Genomic DNA, 19468 nt, shown 5'->3' with positions numbered 1-19468 from the left:
ATCCTTCGCGGCCTCGCTTGCGGCGTGGTTTCGCGCCGCAGTCCATGCCACTCGATCTGGACTTCTGTTCGCCATCAACGTAAGTAATAGACTTTTCGATCTCGCCTCGTCATATTTCCAGCTATAACACATCGACCTTTGGCCGGCGGTACCTGCATCGATCGCTTGACAGGTGTCAGATTATTGTGGGTAGGGTAGGAAGTCTTGCTGGAGCTTGAATGATTGGTACGAGGGCTGGGAGGAGGTAGCCTGGATGGCACGCAAGGCACGGCAGAGGATTAGCTATGGTGAGTTGTCACACGCTACCACGCTGGACATGCGCTCCACATGTGCGCTTGTGGATGTTCACCACTGATGTTACATAGTCCTGCCTCTTGCGAACTCAGCCGGTGGTCACAGACTCGGCGTTAACGGACTCGCGGTGGACAGTGATAATTCGATATTGTAGGATATGCAAGGGATACGAGATACTTTGAGCTGTACTGAGACTGGCGCAGATATTCCGGTGGCCGAGATGGTGTGATATGTGCTTGGGACCTTCACCTAGATCTCAAGCGTGCAGTACTTCCCGAGCACGATGCGAAACTCGAGAAGCCAGCAGATACCACCTGGCGACAGCAAGTACAGGCGCATACCCATTGGATCAACGATATAGCGCTCGCACATTCGAACCAAGCACTCGTGTCTGCATCCTCCGACATCACTGTCAAGGTATGGCGACCCGCGGCCACGGACCGCATGCCACCACAATCGATTGGCCTACACAGCGACTATGTCAAGACTCTTGCAGTGCCGTCAGTGCACGCCGACTGGATTGCGAGTGGTGGGCTTGACCGGAAGATCTGTGTATGGGATCTGAGCGGTGCTGGGCAGAAGCTGAGTATAGATGTTGGCAACGATGAGGCCGGTAGTCTGTCAAGCAAAGAGAAAGGCAGCGTATATGCTCTGGCGGCGACGAACAATGTCCTGGCAAGCGGTGGACCAGAGAGTACAGTACGTGTATGGGATGCGAGATCAGGCAAGCGGATCACAAAGCTAGCGGGACACACGGACAACATCCGAGACGTCTTGGTCAGTCAAGATGGTAGTACTATCATGACGGCGAGCAGCGATCAGACCGTGAAGGTGTGGAGTACAGGTGCTGGACGGTGCATGTACACTCTCACGATGCACGATGCTAGCGTCTGGTCATTGTTCTCATCGGACCCGGATCTTTCTGTCTTTTACTCCAGCGACAAGAGCGGACTGATTGCCAAGACCGACACGCGCGACGTCATTGAACTTGATGAAGGAGTGTCAGTAGCTCTTGCGCAGGAGCATGAAGGCGTACACAAGATAGTTGCTGCTGGAGACTCGATCTGGACCGCTACCAGTCGTCCCAGCATAAACAGATGGCGAGATATCAACACTGAGCATGCTGAGATTGAAGTGCCACGAGGCTACAGCAGACACAGAGGAAGCACTTCAACTCCTCAGATCAGATACCCCAGCCCACCGAACCAGCAACCGAATACGCCTGTGACGAACGGCAGCGGCAAGCGAAGCCTTCCACTAAAGCATATGTTGAAACTCAGCAATACCACCTACTTTCCTACCCCAGCGCCAGTGGAGGAGGAGCACGCACCTTTACTTGGCGATGATGATGACGACAAGGAGCAATCTGCACCCATTGAGATAATTCCGGGTCAGCCCGTACGAATACAGCCAGAGCATTCTGTAGAAGGCCAGAATGGGCTGATCAAGCATGTTATGCTCAATGACCGCAAACGTGTCTTGACAGTGGATACTGCAGGCGAAGTTCTGATGTGGGATCTGCTCAAGTGTGTACCAATACGATCTTACGGAAAGCGCCATTTGGAGGACGTCAGAGATGAAGTTACGACTGATGCAACAGTGGCAAACTGGTGTTCTGTTGATACACGGACTGGTAGTGTCGCAGTCATACTGGAAGAGAATACGTGCTTCGATGCCGAGATGTACGCGGATGAGCTGGAGCTGGACGAGGACATCGACTTCCGAGAAGATCAGCGCATCAATCTTGGTAAGTGGGTGCTGCGATACTTGTTCAGCAACCTTATTACGGAGGAGATACGACGCGATACGACGTTCCGGAAGCAACTGTTGAACACAAAGGAGGAACAGCAACGACTGCAGCGGGAGAACGCACCAACGAGCATTCAGATGCCATCGGCTGATCTTAATGGCTGGCAATCAGGGTCGGCTGTGACAGATTCGGCCACCACACCAAGAGCAATGAACGGTGCTGGTAGGGCGCTGAACACGCCGGGCTTCAATATCGGGCTAGCTTCGCCCGGCGCCTTCGACTCACCGGTGAGGACTACAAGTGGTCCTCTGCTCTCATCTGCAGCTCACGAGGGTGCCTCGCTTGAGAAAGTGACTTCACACCAGTCAGTAGGTCAACCACGACACTCTACTGATAGAAATAGCGATTACTTCTCTACTTCGCGTCTACCAACTGCGGAGCTCCTGACTCCAGGTGGCGTGAACAAGCTCCCGCCCGTGACCCCAAGCGAGGGCGCAGACGAAGCCACCACGCCATCAGCAGAAGCTCCCGCTAACAAGGACACGCCCTCCAAAGGTCTCTTTGGTAAGAAGTTCCGGACTGGTATGTCATTCAGCGGCATGAAGAAGATCGGTAGGAATTCCACCATGGAGAAAGAGAAGCCTGTTGTTGTTGAGGAGAAGTCCGAGACGGAGAGCGACTCGAGATCTAGCAAGACAAGTAACAGCCGAGTGGTCGACGATAATCTTCTTGGTACGGTGCAGAAGATCCGCTTTGCTTACGAGGACTCGTTGCAAGCACAATTGCAGAACCAGCAAGCGCATGAGAACGGGTTACCTGTACCTGAGCCTGGACCGATCGATTTGCCATCTTCTATCACACCAGCACTACCGGCAGAGACTCCGGTCCTCAAGCCACCGCTCAACACGACTATTCTCATCCAAGAGGATCGACCTGAAGCGGGTGGCGTCGCTGATTTGTTCGAAGGTACTGTTGGCACCCTGGCCGAACATCTCGACAGCCTTGAGCGAGCAGCGCCGATGTGGCTAGGTGATGTACTCCTCCGCAACCAGGTCCCGATCAAGGACATTGTCAAGATTAGCTTCGTGCTAGAGCCATGGGAGAATTCCCTCCCAAGTATAGCAAGCGATGGCAACAATCGACTGAATGCGAACCGCATGCTGCGTGCGAAGAAGATCTTGGCGTATGTCGCTGAGCGTATTGAGCCTGGACCACCAGCAGATCAGGAAGCGGATCCTGATGCGTTGAAGCCGGAGGAGTATCTTGAGCTTTGGTGTCAGAATCAGGTGAGTCTTCCAATACAACCACGATGATATTGTGAGGAGACAAGCTGACAGTGCGCAACGCAGATTGTGCCCGTGACCATGACTCTGGCCACTATACGCTCGCACCTCTGGCGCGGAGGCGGCGACATCCTACTCTACTACAAAGCGAACGGGAAGAAAGAAATCAAGCATATCCCTCTGGCGTCTGCGATACCTATTGCGCCTAAGCCGGCTGTTGCCCCTGGTGCGGCTACAGCATAATACAATAAGATTGTGTTTCCCTTAGCAGAGCTAGTTCGGAAGCGGCATTGTGTTTGCTTGGAATATGGTAATACCCATTGTGTGCGAGCGCTGAGAAGTATATGAGTGTATCAAGGATCGTCTCGAGTCTGTCTTCTCGCCCATGGAACGCTTTGTACTATTGTTCACCATGCACCATACAACAGCTCTTTGTCCTCGAGTCCATTGCATCAGCATGAAAGACAATGCATTTGTTCAGCACAGTAGATTTATATGTTCGAAATCGAGGTCCGAGTCCATCGTCTGGCAGAGCAGAAACGAACAGCAATACGCAACCATGCCTGCCCTCCCTCAGAACTACGACAGCTTCGGCTACGCCTTTGACATGTACGACCATCATGTCATGATGGCCCGCGTTGACTGGATAGCTCAGAACATCTTCTACTACTTGGACCTTTCCAAGCCTTTCCCTCGAACAGGCACACCCACCAGGTTCATCCCATTTGAGGAGAATGCTCTCATACAACGCCGTATTCGGCGCTTCATGAGCCTCGATATGGATGCTCTCCATGTGCAGCATGCAGCTGAGTGGGCGACGCTCGTGGATGAGTTCGACAGTTACGCTCAGGATCTGGGAGATTGGTATAGGAATGATATGGCGAGGAGAGGGCATAAGTCCTATGTCGCTATGCACAAATCCAAGCCCGTTATTTGGCGGAAGATCGATTACAGTGCTGGCACTAATCTTCCGATCACTCCGCTGGTAAGTCCTAGCACCATTCCCGCTCAAGTTTGGTCTTTCCAAATGACGGCTATCCATCCCCCGAGATCGCAGAGATCGAGGAGCAGGGAGACGACAAGAGGTCGACGGTCGATGAGGCCTACTGCTCTTGTCACTACTATTGGTGGATACAGGACGACACCAATCCGGCCTCCGAGATCTAGAAGCTCGACTGAGCGAGCCGCGAAGAGGCAGCGTACGAGTCGGTTCGTTGAGCACACTGAGCCAGAGCCAATCGATCTTGAAGCTCAGTATAGTTACCATGATGTATTCCCACGCCGTAGGTGGGAAATACCATCACCTGTTCACCGGTTCCGCTGGGATTAAGCTACGCTCTGGAAGCGTCACATGATGGGTATGAAGTCGTGATTAAAGGTAAGATAGAATACTGTTCAAGCAATGTATTAACAATACTACCCTCTGTTTCTTGTCAATGTCAGATCAAAATGCCAGTAAGTGCCTATATATCGTCGTAGATACGAAGAAGTGAGCAGTATGACATCGTCAGCCACAAGGACGTGACCAGACCCGAGAGCTTTGTGGCAAAGTATTCGTTTATGCCGCTGCCCAGAGCTTGTGGCAAACCATTAGTTCATGCCCCTCCCCAGGCTAAGGCATATCAGTTCGCTTCAACTTGAAGCATCTTGCCGACGGCAGACCACCGCAACGAGCGCCCTAAATCATGTGGCCCATGAGCATTGACGTGAACGAGATAAAGTTCGTCCAAGCATTTTCGTGCGAGGCTGGGTCGAGCGTTACGCACGACGCCATATTTCTTTGTCTGAACGCAAGTGTGTCTTGCATACGGTAGCTATCCGAGCCTCGATCCGTGCACTCCTGCGTCTTGTACGGCGAAGAGTATGAAAGTGACAGGTCTACAGGTCTTTGGTCGTTCGTGACCTCGCAGGTCACTCTTGACGGATATCACCCGTGAACTGGAATACTGGTCGGCGCCAAGAGCATTTTCTTTGACCTGTCGACGCGACGACCTGTCTGAAGCCGTGTCGTCGCACATGCGAGGCGACCAGAAGTCTGAATCCCGTCTGCAAACTCACCAGAAATGTCGGTAAGTGCGATGCGCATCCTCACCATCAATCCTGCAAGTGCAAGTTTTTCATGAGCTTGAACTCCTGGTCGTGAGCACACGATAGTCTTGTTTTACCCTCGTCACCGCCTTCGTAGGTCGAAGTGAAGTGAGCTTTGGATGGGCAGAGATGCAGTGTAGAAGAACGAATTAGCGCGCAGACAATACTCTAGCGCCACTTTGCCGATCCTGCCGGCCCAATCAAACGCGTGGCGTCAAGTGATTATGCACGTTGCCGGTAATGCGTTGTTCAGAAGAGAGAGCTCCAACTCATCTTCATGCAATGTGAGCCAGTAGTATCGCCGTCTCGATATTTGGCGTAGGTGTTGTACGCATACTAGAGAGCTCTGCATTCTGAGCTGTCTGTTGAGAGAGAGGCGAGAGCGAGCTCGTATTACCCAGGCCGTGTGATGAGCAAGCCAATCCTAGGGCCGCTGTTGATCGATATTCAACAGCTGGCTTGTGCGTTCAGAGTCGTTCTAGCGAGATGAGGAAGTTCCAGAATGGCCCCATGTTATGATCCAAGGACGGTCCGGTCTGAGTGGGATGCGGCTCATGTCCCGACCGCATGGCATTTGGAAGCTTGTCTTTTCTGCATGATTTCGCCGTTGTGCTGTACCACCGGGGCGACAAGGCTCATGCAGGCACGGCTGCGAGCGTATTTATTGGGCGACTAGCCGACTGTGCAGTGTGCGACTTGACTCTGTGCTGGTGATGTGGCAGCTAGCATGAACGCTACGATCCATGAGCGCGAGATGCTGTGGGAAGCCGCAGCTTAGCAGTATGCTTTACGAGTATAGCTCATACTTCATGCATCCTGCCGCCTCGTATGATGAGCTGGACTCCCGCAGTTGTAGACAACCTTGAACGAGTCGTTTGTAGCAGGCTGTGCACGCAGCACGGCCGATTTTAGCAACAACCAAATTCTGGCCCGGTCGCACCAGTCAGGTCGATATCGCACGACAGCTGACTATTCGCGAGGGGTGGCCCAATCCAGTGCACATCCCTCGTGGGACAACGGGTGCACAAAGGCAGTGCCGGTGTCTGCTTTGATTGCACTAGAGTCTCTGCCAAATCTATCATATAGACGTGCCGTTTGGACACCTCAGCAGGTTGATTCGCTTGATGCGAGCGAACTGACGCATCGCGCCGCGGCGTGCAGCATCACCAGCCGGACCAGGATCCCCGCCCTTGTGGATTCCACGTTGGGCACCCCTATTCCCCTTCACTTTGGCAGTCGACTCATACACCTTCATCTCTCTGGCAAAATATAATTCATACAACGCTATTCGTCCGAAGAAGTGCACACACCGCAAAGTTTACCTGCCTGTCAAGCCACAGGGACCCCCTGCAACAACGCTTAGTGTCAACGGAAGCGTGAGCCTGTCCGTTCTAGTGCCCTCTCGCTGCTTCGGCACTCTGATCAAATACCTTGCCTAGCCTGCCATCACCAGCCAGGCCCTTTTCCAGTCGCTTTCTTGCGCACGAACAGGCAGTACCATTACATCAGCGTTTCCAAGCACTTCGATCACTGGTCACGAGGTCTCTCTGGATCTTGACTTCGAACTACTTACACGTAGTCCATATCCAAACAATCCAAATGTACGGACGGCACAGCAGGACCAGGCAATTCTCCTCCTCGCGACCTCCGCTACAACAGTGTCGAGCTCACAGACCGCGATACACGACATAACGCATGACAGAGAACGAAGGGACTACCGGAGAGTTGACGACGACGAAGACTAGGCGTGCCTGGACGCTTACATCGATTCCCGATGTTCCAGACAGCAGGATACCCGGTGCATGCACCATACTTTGGCTACAATGATTACCAAACCCCCCCAAGGACACCACAAGGACCTACAGACCGCACATACTACTCCCCGCGGACGTACGTGTACAGCTCGACGCCCACGCCAAAGAGCCATACTCGCCGCGCTACTGGTGAAAACATCAAGTACACCACTTACTCCACGCCCCGACCAACTACAACAACACACTACACTGTGAAGCCGGAATACACCACATCTGCGCAATCTACACCTCAGCGTAGGTCCGACTATGTAAGTGGCTCTCACCGCAAGCGTGATGGCACTCGGTATCACTACCATGAGCCTACGGTCGGCGGAGCGCAGCGGAAGTACTCGAACAGCAAGCAATATTCTTCTCAAAGGTCACGATACGTCTACGACGAGTCTGGCGCATTCGAGTATGAGTATCTGCCGCGCTACGAACAGTATGAGTCGCGGCCGCCGCCGTACAAGCGCCAGCAGAGTTACCACGAGGCACGCGCTGATCATCGCTACTACGATCAGGTGCCCATCTACACAGCAGCAGAGTCGACCGAGCGACCACGTCAACGTCGCTCCTCGTATACGACCACGACCAAGCCGCAGCACGAGCCACCACCACGACCGCGAACTAGTACATCAAACAAGCCACCACCACAGGCAACCGCGGAAGATGCGCGTCGCGCTGGTATACCAGCGGGCTATTCATACAAGAATTGGGACCCGACCGAGGAGCCGATACTGTTATTGGGCAGTGTCTTCGACGCCAACTCACTCGGCAAGTGGATATATGACTGGACCGTCTTCTACTATGGCCCAGCAACACCAATCACGGAGATGGCTGGTGAACTATGGTTATTACTCATACAGCTCGCTGGCAAGATCAAGCGAGCCGAGGACACCTTGACGCGGATTCGTCAGACCGCATCACGAGACATGGTCGACGACTTCCTCGAGTCAGGTGAGCGCCTATGGCAGCGCTTCAATAAGCTCCTCAAGATCTGCGAAAACTACATGTGGAAGGCTGCAAAGAGGGAGTGTGGCATTGCGAAGAAGGTCACGATGGGGAAGAATAGTGGATGTGAGTTTGTTGACTCTATGTTCGGTCGCGACCGCGAACTGGAGCGTACGGAGAGACTCATGACGGGGCTGCGGTTGTGGTCGATGCGCTTCGATGCGAATTGCGAGGACATCCTGCGCAATCCTGCTGCCTAGCGGTCATGTCCGATGGAGACGGCGGTGGCGATCAACGTTCGCCACATACACGACGCGTTGCTTCTGGCTTGTTATTTGCACAGTAACCTGCTTCGAATACCCCAGACAAGTTTGCGACATGGAGATTACTTTGCGACACGGCGTTATGGAAATGATTTGGAGGATCGACGATCGGGTTTACACTTCTTCTGGGCTCATGGGTGAAAAGACTGTACGAGTATAGATGGGCGTCGCACTCGCGTGATGGGTTACATGGGCACGGCACGGTCGCATGTTTGCTGGACACTTTACTGGATCGGCGTACTCGTCTTCCTGAGTTGAGTCATCGTTCCAGCGTTCTTGCCTTCTTGTTACCCTGCATTGCTACTGGTCGGTCAAAAGTCATATTATACCCCTTCTGCGAGCGTGGGCATCTACAGGGCGCGGGCGCTTGCTTTGCAGCTGCCTTAGTAAGGATGGAGCATTCTTTCGATCAGCTGGACAGTTTTTAACAATACACTAGATCTTAGCTAGCTTGGTATCAACTTCATGGTCACTTCCACTGTCACCTTTTTTTCTATTAACTTCAACATCATCTCTACTCATCACAGTGACTACTAATCATCAAGCAGGATACACATACCTGAGTTGACGTCTCTTCCTTCGGCCACACTGACGATCTCCTGCAAGCACGTTGCATGCCCCATCCCAGCCATGAACCGCGATCAGCGCGGTAATCACCCGCGTCGCATGTTCGGCATCTAGCCGGCATAATGACAGCACAGTACAGCTCAGAGCACAACACATGGGAGCTGTAGTGGTGTGCGGCCCGACAAGCAGTTCATTGGCTACCTTCTCTGACGGTACTGCTGTGGTTCCGCGTGGTTCACACATGGGTGCGGCGTCAAGCTATCGCCGGTAGCAAACAGGTCTGTCATAGGTGGTGTTCTTCCTGGCCGTCTACTTCCGACAGCACAGCTATCATGCAGGCTCTTGGACGTACTTTCTAATAAGCGCCCATGGCAGTCACCAGGCATACCATTTCCGCCGTCAGTAATCTCATCACATATTGTAGTACCCACCCCTCCGGCGCCCACCACACCTTCATGCACGAAAGGCAAATGTTCTTCAGCCCTACTGTTGTTCTCGCAGCCGCCGGTGGCGCTGTGCATGCGTTGCGTCAGCCACATGCACGATGGTCTCCCATGATTGTACCTGGCATGCTTCTTTTGGCAATAATTGCCTGCATTGCTGACAATTGGTATTGCTGACTGCACCATGACTGCGGAAGTGCACAGACGTCAACGGAAAGGCGCAATGGTATTCACGTTGTCTGACGTGCATACAGCCCAGCCATTGCTTCGTCCAGCGTGGCTCGACAGTCAGGCACAGTCATTCTTTGTCAGGACGTCATGGTTGGCCTGTGTATCGACCCAGTATCGGCCAATCAGGCACGGTCACCCAACACTATAGTACTGGCAAGGTTGACAGCGAAACACTGCTACCCAAAGAGGATATAGTCAGCTACTGAGACACCGTACAGTGCAGGACTAAACGAGTGTGTCTTCTTTGGACAGCTATGATCGTGGACTATGAGCTACCAGGGTTGCGACAACACATACTAGTATGAGCTTTGATCGTTCCAGTAGAGTGTGTCATGCTGCACCTCTGGACCTGTCTGCCTCAGATCCCAGCCAAACACCAACTTAACATACATCATCAGATGGCTCGCCAATTTTACATGGCCAACATCGGTCGGGTGGTACTGGGGACCAATATCATTGTGCTCCAAAATTCCGGTCGTATTGAAGTAGTAAACGAAGCAGCTTGTACACTCTCCTCGCTGGTTCAAGCTACCATTGTTGAAGTGCTTGACCACGTTCTGGATCTCATCGAGAAAGCCTGCGCCCTGAGCCCAGGTGTTGCCGACTTGGCTGAAGCCCGACCAGAGTGAGAGGACGACGATCTGACTCTTGGGCCAGCGGGCGTGGATTTCGTCGATGAGCTGGATATAGCTGGTATAGTACTCAGCGCTCGTGATGTTGTTGGCTGTGTTATTGTCGTTCGTGCCGATGTTGATCACTGTAATATCTGCAGCGGCGTGAGCAGTGAAGTTCCAGTCAGGTATGCCGGCTGGATCAGAGCCATAGATATCAAGGGCGCGGCCGGAGGTATCGGGTATCTTTAGCCACTGGAGCGTCTGACCATGAAGATTGCCGTAGCAACGGCTGTCATGCAAGCAGATGCCTGGGTACGCCGTGATCGAGAATTCGACATCACCGAGGCCGTACATAAGACCCCAGCTGTAGCTGCTGATGCCTTCGAGTGTCGCGTATTGGCCAGCGGAAAGCGAGTCACCTATCAGTTCCATTGTTCTGGTGTATTCCGGGACCTTGACGAGCCTAGCAGGCCCACCTGAGACATGGATACAGTTGATTTGCACCTAAATTGGCGATCAGCTACGGTACGGAAGTGTAGTGACGTCTTGCAGGTGTTGAGCAGAGAAGTGGAAAGCCTGTGGGCATTACGAGACTTACACCATACGCCCAGTTGGTTACTCGAAGCTCAAGGCTCTGTAAAGCACCCTGCGGAGTCGTCAAGTTGAAGCCAGCTGTACTCGGCGTAACAAGCAGGTGTGTCGAGTTAGCAGTTACGTTGGTGAGCATCCAGTCTTGGCCATCGATTCGATAGGCGATCAGTACACCGTCAGAAGTGTAGTTGCCGAAACTGATAGCAATCTGTTGAGCCTGGAAGCCGAACTTCAATCCTGGAGCAGACCACCAGGAGATGTACTTGTCATCCCAGCGACCCTTGTATGAGATCTCAGGAGCACTTGGTGCATAGGTTTGCCAGCTGCTGTTGTACGAGGAGATGGTGGAGACAGTAGTGTCGGGATAGTTGTTTGGTCTGATCTGTCCATTCTGCAAGATGGTAGCAGTCACTGCACTGATGCAACTTGCAGTGGCGAAGGAGAGAAACCTCATATTGGATCAACACGCTGCTGTGTGCCGACCCTTGAAAGAAAAGGTATGGAGGGATGGATGTTGACGAGCAGAGGCTCAGCATGAACTACTCACGCTCTTGCACGAAGGCTACAATTAGTCGTCTCCGGACGAAAGAGGCCTTAGGTACTGTCAAGGCTCCTCCGCCTACCTTTGGGTTGTTTGGTCTACTGCCGGAGCGGCGATCTTCGTCCCAGAGCATTGCGAACGAAGGTTGCCTCCAATCAACAGACAGACGCCATGATCACTGCTGGCAGAGGAGCCCGCAACTGTCAACACTTCGTCCATCAGACACACCGCTGAGCATTTGGTCGGAGGGTGACGCTCCTGGCCAGATCTGGTTGATGAAGAAGAGGAGAAAAGAGGCATGGAGCCGAAAACACTCAATGTCTTCGGCACCGAAGACTTGGCGTGGAGGTCGACAGTTCACGAGCGAACGAGACTTCGTGGAACACAATGACCGACAGGGCAAATCTATCCCCTCTGCTGCTATACACAAGGCCTATTGTGACAGACGATCTGTCATCATGCCTGGCCAAGTAGAGATTGTGCTGAGCCTTGTTGCGTCGTCCAAGCGGAAAAAGTAACGGGAGCGATGACAGCAGCATCCCAGCAAGCTACTTGCTAGCCACCAGCAGCATCCTGCAGACGGTTGTGGCCATAATACTGATCTTGAAAGGCACGACCGACATGCCAGAAGTAGGACATGATTTCATCCCAGTGAAGGACTCAGCAGCGGGCCCACAAAATGTGACAGATCCCCTGTCGGCGGCGCGACCATCGAGTACGATCTGACTAATCGACTGCTATCCGAGTTTCCTGAGGAATAGACTGTTATTTTCCACACTCCGACCTTCCTCAATCACACCTCCAGGTGCTGCACATGAGTTGAGGGCCACTGAGTACTGTAGATTTAGGGCTGCTCGGTCAGACGGATCTCAGACTTAGGGCTTGTGCCGATCTCCGCAGCTGGCCCACAATGGGGCGTTGGCCAGGCGTGTATAGCATGCGAACTCCTCTACAGGTACATCTCGGCTTCTATGTACGGATGAGAGATGGACCCAGGTATATACAGCTTCCGGGGTAAGGTGCACGTTCACGATCTTCACCAGGCCGGCATATCATGCTGTCAACACTTCTCTCGTTCGCGGTTGCTGCCGCTGCTTCATCCATAACCTTTACCAATACCCAGCGTTTCCTTTTCGACGTCGACGGCAACCAGATTGATGCATATGGTAGTAAGATCAACTGTAAGTCAGTGGATTGAGGTCTCTGCGACCATAGCTCATGATAATTAGTCTTCAATGGACGTTACTATCTCTGCGGCAATAGCTTCTCCACGACAGGCTCTGGCTTTGGCATCAAATCATACTCGTCAATCGATCTTGACAGCTGGTGTGTCTAAGATCACGAAGACATGTTGTCCTCCCCACTGTTGACGTCTCGCCAGGCACTACGATGGCTTCCTTTTCGATCCATACGGAGCCAACCCGTGCGCGCAAGCAGGCGGGTGTGGCAGACCACACATTGTATACAATCGCAAGGCAAGTACCTACGTTCTCTGGGCCAACGCCGGCTCTTCGGGTTATCCTGTCGCAACGTCCTCCTCACCATCTGGACCCTTCACGTTCCTAACCAGCACTGCTTCAATCGATCCACAATTCGATGGCCTGCAGCCCGCAGACTTCGCAGTCGAAACATTTGGCGACAATGGCTATATCGTCTTCTCAGCTCTGAACTTCCGTGATCCTCGCGCGGGCAGCACCTGGCCTCCGATCTACCAGACGCTCCATATCAGCAGGCTGATCGATGGCTATACAAACACTACTCGGGTCAGTTACCCTGTGACATCGAACGCCACCGATTTGATCGACCAAGAAACCGAATCGCCAGACATCTTCATGCGCAACGGCTTGTACTATGTGGTGGCCAGCAATACCTGCGGGTACTGCAACGGCTCCATTGGACTCCTGTATCGCGCCAGTAGCACTCAAGGCCCCTGGACGCGGCAGATCATCTCTGGGTACTCCTGTGAAGGCCAGGTTGAAGGCGTCCTGCCCCTCACAAACCCATATACAAAACAAGTAACTTATGTGTGGCACTCGACTTCTGTACCGGGCGGTCCTCGTGTTGGCTTTGGCGGCCATATCTTCCAGCCTCTGCAATTCAATCGCGACGGCTCTGTTCAAGATCTGGACTGCTCGACTAATGCTGCCTTCCATGTCGAATTCACGCGCGGCTCTGGACCTGTCGCCAGTGGTGCTGCCACGACAGCAGAGCAAAGCACACCTTTAGATGCAGCAGTAAGATCACGAATTCGAGATTTCGAGATAGGAGACAAATTGACACCCGCCATAGTACGAAGCAGTGTGCGATAGCGATCAATTCGACATTTTCCAGACATGGCAAGCAAACAAGAGCGGAACCATCCACAGCATCTCCTTGAACGTCGCCAAGAGCGTACAGACCGTCCCTCTACTGTTGACAGTCTTCAAGTTCAACAGCTACGCCGACCTCATAAGCCCAGAGTAAGACACACATACGACTGCAACTCACAGACGGCGCTGATATATAGACAGATACAAGTACACCACCCTCGGCACCGCCGCCTACAACGCTACATCCTTATCCTTTGTCTTCAACACGACCTCGATACCCATCACTTCGAACGCTACTGTCTCTGCTGGTGACCTTCTCGGTCTTTCAATCGCTGGCTCGGATTTCGCGCCATATTGTCATCTCGAGTACGAGACCACCAACAGCACTGGAAGCAGTGCGTCAGCGTTCCGCCTGTTCCAGCGTGGTGCAGGACAGAATAGCTGGCGTGGGTTGCAGGGGAAGACGAGTCCGGTCTATGAGCGAGTCGGAAGGAGCGTGAAATTGTTTGTGACGTATGCTTGATCAATGACTTAACTTTGGAAGAGATCACATTGAGTATAAGCAGGCGTGAATCATTAGACGTGTAAATTCTATCCTTTCATGCAAAGCTATGGTCCTTCCCTCATTCCATTCTCATCACGATCGTTTCGTCCCGCATTTCTACCTTGTTCTCATGTTACCTCGTTCTTTCATCTGACCATACGGGACCCTAAGCGAGCGATTACACCATGCACGATCGACCCGAGCACTCCCACCGGCACGGCACAGCTTCCACGACTCTGCCCTCCTCCGCCTCGTCCTCTAGCTCCCTAATATATTGCTTCATGGGTATCACAAATGACCGTCCGTTGACCCATAGCCATCCCAAGCCCGACCTCGTTCCCTACATATTACGAATCGTGGGAGAAACACAATCTATCATGCTGTCCAAAGCCGCCGCTTCAAGCAAAGTCCGCCGAGTACGAGAAGCCTCGGAACTCTTCTTGCATAGCTTGCGTGAGCACTACAAAGCATAGAAGTCAGCACAAAATAGCCCAATAATCTTACAGGCAGATTGGGGAAGAAAGACATACCACTCTGCACCGGCGTAAGCACGGGAGTAACATCAGTAAATTCCGAATCGAAATTACTCGTATCCGCCCTCCCCTTGACCGTCGGAATGAACGGCGCCGGGATCTTCTTGGCATAAATATCCTCCCAATTAATATTGCGGAAGAAAGCATGCGACATGATCTCCTGCGCATCCGTGGGCCCACTTCCCAACCTCATCTCGGGCTCTCGTGTCAACAGCTTCTGCAGGATCGAGACGCTGTCACGCGGCATGTGTATCGGGTACAGCGGCTCGTCGGCCAAGATCGCGTCGTAGATTTCGTCTTCGTCGTCGCCGCGGAAGGGGGATTGTTGGAGGAGCATTTGGTAGATGAGGACGCCGAAGGCCCACCAGTCTACTGCGCGGCCGTACTTCTTATCTAGTAGGATCTCCGGGGCCATGAATTCGGGTGTGCCGCAGAAGGTCGAGGTGGTGGAACCGTACCACATGTCTTCTTTACAGAGACCATAATCGGCAATCTTGACATGGCCGTCCAGTCCGAGCATGATATTGTCGAGTTTCAGATCGCGGTAGATCACACCGTTCTCGTGGAAATACTTCAGTGCCAGGCATACCTCAGCAGCGTAGAATTGAGCTCTCTTGGTGCCGAATTGCCCGCGTTGAATATGCAGCATCAAATCGCCTCCCGCTATGTACTCCATGACGAAATAGACACGAGTCTCAGTCTGGAAGCAAGCGTGGAGACTGAGAAGAAAGGGATGACGCTCCTTGTTTGCGATGAGCAGGACACGTTTCTCAGATCGTACGCTCTCGACTTCGTCATTTTCGATGATGAATTCCTTTTTGAGCACTTTGATGGCGTAGAGTTGTTTGCTGGATTTCGTTTCGGCGAGCATGACTTTGCCGAAGTTGCCTTTACCGAGGACAGCGAGGAAGTTGAAATGATCCAGACCTATTCTGCGACCAGTACCTGGCGTACTAGCAGGTGGTGCAGAGGGCCGCGCTTCCGCCACAGGTTGTGTGATGGTGGGCGGTGGCTGCGATGGTGCTACTTGCTGCTGAGGTAGTGGTGTTTGGGATGGAGGCTTAATCTGTGGTACCGGTACCGCCGCGATCGGCTGGTATGGAGATCGTGCCGGCGGTGCAGAAACAGGAGGCTGTTGCTGCATAGGCGAATTTGGCTGAGGCGGGTAGCCGCTCAATGGTGGGTATACAGAAGGATCGTAAGCCGGCTGGCCAGGAGGAGGAGCTTGCGATTTCCGTTTCTGTCCGTAGCTGCTGCCACCTTCATATCCATCGGCATAACCACTACTAGGACGCAAACTTGATTGTCCAGATTCTGTCGACCCTCGATTATAGCCCGGTCGATGTGAGTCCTGTGGACTAGATGGGCCCTTAGCCATTGCTGCATTCGCTGCTTTTGCCGCTTCTGACGTGGCTTGGTTCTGCGAAGATTGTGACCGATGTGTCGGCGGCCTATTCGAGCCTTGAAGGGTAGATGGAGTGTTAACCATGGAAGCTTTGGCAGCATCTACTGACTGCTCCGCGCCAGGACCAAACGAGCTTGTCCGAGGAGGCGGCTCATTATACTGATCTGAAATCCTCTTGTCACCGTAAGAGAACCTATCGCTCTCTTGTCTAGCATTGTTCTGCGCAGTTTGATCCTGATGATTCGGCGCAACTGCAAAGCTCTGGTTGGCCTGTGGAGCAGGTCGTGGCGTGGTCGATGAAGGAGGCCTCAGCTTACTGCTATTACCCATCATGCGCGAAGATGCAGGGAGCGGCTTGTTCTTCGCCAGCTTCATCTCCGCTAAGATCTGATTCGCCGCCTCCATACTCATACCACAGAAATCAGGCATGAAGTGCACACAATTGGAATGGCACGTCAACTTGCACTCCGAGCACTTCCTCGATTGCTTCCGACCAAGAGGAAGCATATATCCACAATGGCAACACCAATTGGCGCCCATGTTCGAGAACGCCTCGAACCTGTGTGGGATGCGATGGTTGATCCTCTCCTCGTCCGGATCCGTAGATTTGCTGATACACTTTGTCACGACTTTGGGATAGCAGCTCTTATGACACGTATACTTGCAGTCTCCACACTGCATACCAGCCGTGTACTTGAGGAAGTCGCCGCAGAGGGCGCAGCGCATGATGTTGTAAAAGGTTTGTATCGCGAATTTGTGGCCATACTGCTCCACAATATCGTCCTTCTTTTGCCTGACGGCACCTTTCCGGTTGAGACCTACATCGAAGCCGCGACGTTCTTTGGTCTGTTTGACGAAGCCGAGGGAGAGTTGGATCCGGCCTACTGGCTCCAGGGAGAACCAAGCATCGACATAGATTGGTCCAGTCTGCGGTGCAAGTCCAGAACCAGGTGGCCCACCAGCCGCCGCCGCAGTACCTCCAGCACCGCCTTGTGCGTTCGACGCAGTCGGTGGCGCCGAAAATTGCAGGTCTGGCCTCGTCTGCGTCCCATCCATCTTGTCCGCAGTAATCCAACCAGCTTGGTTGAACTCAGCTTCCACCCTCTTACGTCGAATCTCGTCAACCAAGTCCGACAGTCGAATCCAAAGCAAACCTATCGGGACAGGATGTTCGCCTGACTTGTCGTATACCGTGAACTCGACCTCGTTCGCCTTGTCACAATCGAACTCGTGGACCTCGTCTGTCCATCGATCCGTCCTCGTAGCTCGTGTTCGGCCTTTGAAAGCATCCTCCACCTTCATGATGACGAATGTCTCCGGTCCGCGGGTGAAGCGGCCAGTAGAAGCATGCTCCACATCAGCGACAGCATTGATCCTCACATGCAGGCGACCAGTAAGTGGCTTCCTCTGACTCGGCGAGTCCATACTCTCATCGTCCGCCGCATCTGCCGAGTTCTCAACATCCACATGTAAGTCTTCATACCGTCTCAACGCCCTAGTAAGAAGCTGGATCTTCTGGTTTGACTCGATCCGCCTTCCTTCAGCATCAGCTTGACTCTTGCGATCTTTCTCTATCTGATACAGCCGAACCATCTTCTCGATACCATCTTTGTATTGCTTCTCCACGCTCAGCTTGAATTCCAATTGCGAAAGCATGAGTTGGATCCGTGGTCCGAGATGTGCTGTATCGTACTTGATCAAATCCAGCTTACTGTAATTTGGTCGTATACGTGGGGAGCGATCACCAGGGCCAGGGGGGGCATACGGTCGGCTTGGGGGCATAAGACCGGGTGCTCCACCCATACTATATCCACCAGGTCCAGGGTTGCCATAATCGCCCTGCCCTCCACCAGTATAGCCTCTCTCATTGTTCATGCCTCCTCCAGTTCTTCCACCACCAGGCACACCATGTTGTGGAGGAGGTGGTCCACCATTCCCAGACATGGACATATTATTCATACTACTCGTGGCTTTCCGCGTTTGCAACTCTTGTAACCTCTGCTCGAAGTACTGAATATTGCGCTGAGCATCACGGATCTGGGAGTCGCCTCTTGATATCACGGAGGCATTGTTTGTAGCCTGCCGTAGCATATTGGCGGCATTGATAATAGCCTTTTCCCGCTCGATCTTGCGGTGGATCTCCGTCACCGCGGAGTCCTCGTTCATGGCAGCGGTGATGTCAGCCTCGCCGGGCTGGTGTTGTGGTAAATAGCGGGGTCAGAAGACCCAGGTGTCTGTAGATGGGGCGGCAGCGGTGGTGGTGGATAGATAAGTCTCAGCTTCTATCTCTTGGCCGGCGGCACAAGCCTTTCCGCGGATCTTCGGAAGCGTCGTTATATGCCGCGTGGCGGGTTCCTCACGTGTCGTGCTGTGTCGTAGGTGTCGGCGAGCATGGAATCAAGAAGGTGGCAAGAGTGATGTTGGTGGTGGTGGTGGTGGTGGTGGTGCCTATTGTCGTTGAGTCGGCAGGCCGGAGAGACGTTTAAGCCACTTCCTTCACGCGCGCGGCCTCAACTCAACTCGACTGATTGACTGCAGTCACAAGCAAATGGAATTGCGGAGCCGAGGGTGAGATAGCAGGAGGTCGGGCAATTAGCAATATTCTGGCTGTGTGCCGCTGCTGCACGACGACCCGGAAAGGTTGAATGCTGGCACTAAACAAAACACAACGTCTTCCACTTCTGTAGTTGGACAGCGGGGTGAGGGAGAAGTGGGTTGAGCACAAGTCGCTGTGGTCAGTAGCAGCTTCCCCAACAACCCAAATGCCTAATAACAAGCCTGAGCCAAGAGTCGAAGGGGTAAGGTAGGTAAGGTAAATACTTGTCAAGCAAGTACCTCGAAACCCACGCACAACTCAGGGTGAGAAATCCGCGCGTACTTCACAGTCGGGATGTCTTTCTCGTGCTGCTAGCAAGAGCCAAATTGCGTCAGATATCGCGCTATGTCCTCAGGCTTTCATGCACAGCCACCCGTAGCGTGGCGAATATGGCTGTGGGGGGGACAAATAGGCCAGGAGATCGGCCTCGTATAGGGACGGGATATAGAAGAGAGAAGTATGAGGTAGCACTAGTATCAACAAGAGACTATCGAAGTCGGTAAAACACCCACCAATGATGGAAGGGTAGAGCTATACTATTGCTGTTTGCATGTATCTGAGCTACATGTATCTATCTCGCGTGCAATAGTGGGCTCGTTTTGGCGCGTGGGG

General features: G+C 53.1%; 6 protein-coding genes across 6 annotated transcripts; 4 read left to right on the top strand and 2 right to left on the bottom strand.

Moving 5' to 3' along the window:
* Positions 1–253: 253 nt before the first annotated feature.
* LTS14_001446 (uncharacterized protein) lies at positions 254–3570 on the top strand (the record flags this gene model as incomplete). Its single annotated transcript, XM_064834155.1, has 4 exons — positions 254–287; positions 366–444; positions 498–3330; positions 3394–3570. 4 exons carry the CDS (start codon positions 254–256, stop codon positions 3568–3570), a joined length of 3123 nt encoding a protein of 1040 aa, XP_064698019.1.
* Positions 3571–3886: 316 nt separating this feature from the next.
* LTS14_001445 (uncharacterized protein) lies at positions 3887–4494 on the top strand (the record flags this gene model as incomplete). Its single annotated transcript, XM_064834154.1, is given in 2 exon segments — positions 3887–4312; positions 4324–4494. The coding sequence occupies 2 exon segments, from the start codon at positions 3887–3889 to the stop codon at positions 4492–4494; spliced, it is 597 nt and encodes a 198-aa protein (XP_064698018.1).
* A 2695-nt stretch (positions 4495–7189) lies between these two features.
* LTS14_001444 (uncharacterized protein) lies at positions 7190–8419 on the top strand (the record flags this gene model as incomplete). The annotated part of the gene is made up of 1 exon (XM_064834153.1): positions 7190–8419. The coding sequence occupies one exon, from the start codon at positions 7190–7192 to the stop codon at positions 8417–8419; it is 1230 nt and encodes a 409-aa protein (XP_064698017.1).
* A 1600-nt stretch (positions 8420–10019) lies between these two features.
* LTS14_001443 (uncharacterized protein) lies at positions 10020–11382 on the bottom strand (the record flags this gene model as incomplete). The annotated part of the gene is made up of 2 exons (XM_064834152.1): positions 10020–10841; positions 10936–11382. 2 exons carry the CDS (start codon positions 11380–11382, stop codon positions 10020–10022), a joined length of 1269 nt encoding a protein of 422 aa, XP_064698016.1.
* A 1141-nt stretch (positions 11383–12523) lies between these two features.
* LTS14_001442 (uncharacterized protein) lies at positions 12524–14301 on the top strand (the record flags this gene model as incomplete). The annotated part of the gene is made up of 5 exons (XM_064834151.1): positions 12524–12650; positions 12699–12795; positions 12851–13703; positions 13759–13928; positions 13980–14301. The coding sequence occupies 5 exons, from the start codon at positions 12524–12526 to the stop codon at positions 14299–14301; spliced, it is 1569 nt and encodes a 522-aa protein (XP_064698015.1).
* A 419-nt stretch (positions 14302–14720) lies between these two features.
* Positions 14721–18426, bottom strand: PKC1_1 (Serine/threonine kinase; the record flags this gene model as incomplete). Its single annotated transcript, XM_064834150.1, has 2 exons — positions 14721–14782; positions 14853–18426. 2 exons carry the CDS (start codon positions 18424–18426, stop codon positions 14721–14723), a joined length of 3636 nt encoding a protein of 1211 aa, XP_064698014.1.
* Between the last annotated feature and the right edge of the window lie 1042 nt (positions 18427–19468).

This window comes from Recurvomyces mirabilis (assembly GCF_035927965.1).
Source record: "Recurvomyces mirabilis strain CCFEE 5264 chromosome Unknown scaffold_3, whole genome shotgun sequence".
Lineage (NCBI taxonomy): Eukaryota > Fungi > Ascomycota > Dothideomycetes > Mycosphaerellales > Teratosphaeriaceae > Recurvomyces > Recurvomyces mirabilis.
Note: the sequence above shows the minus strand (reverse complement) of the source record. Positions and strands in the feature narration are given on the sequence as shown.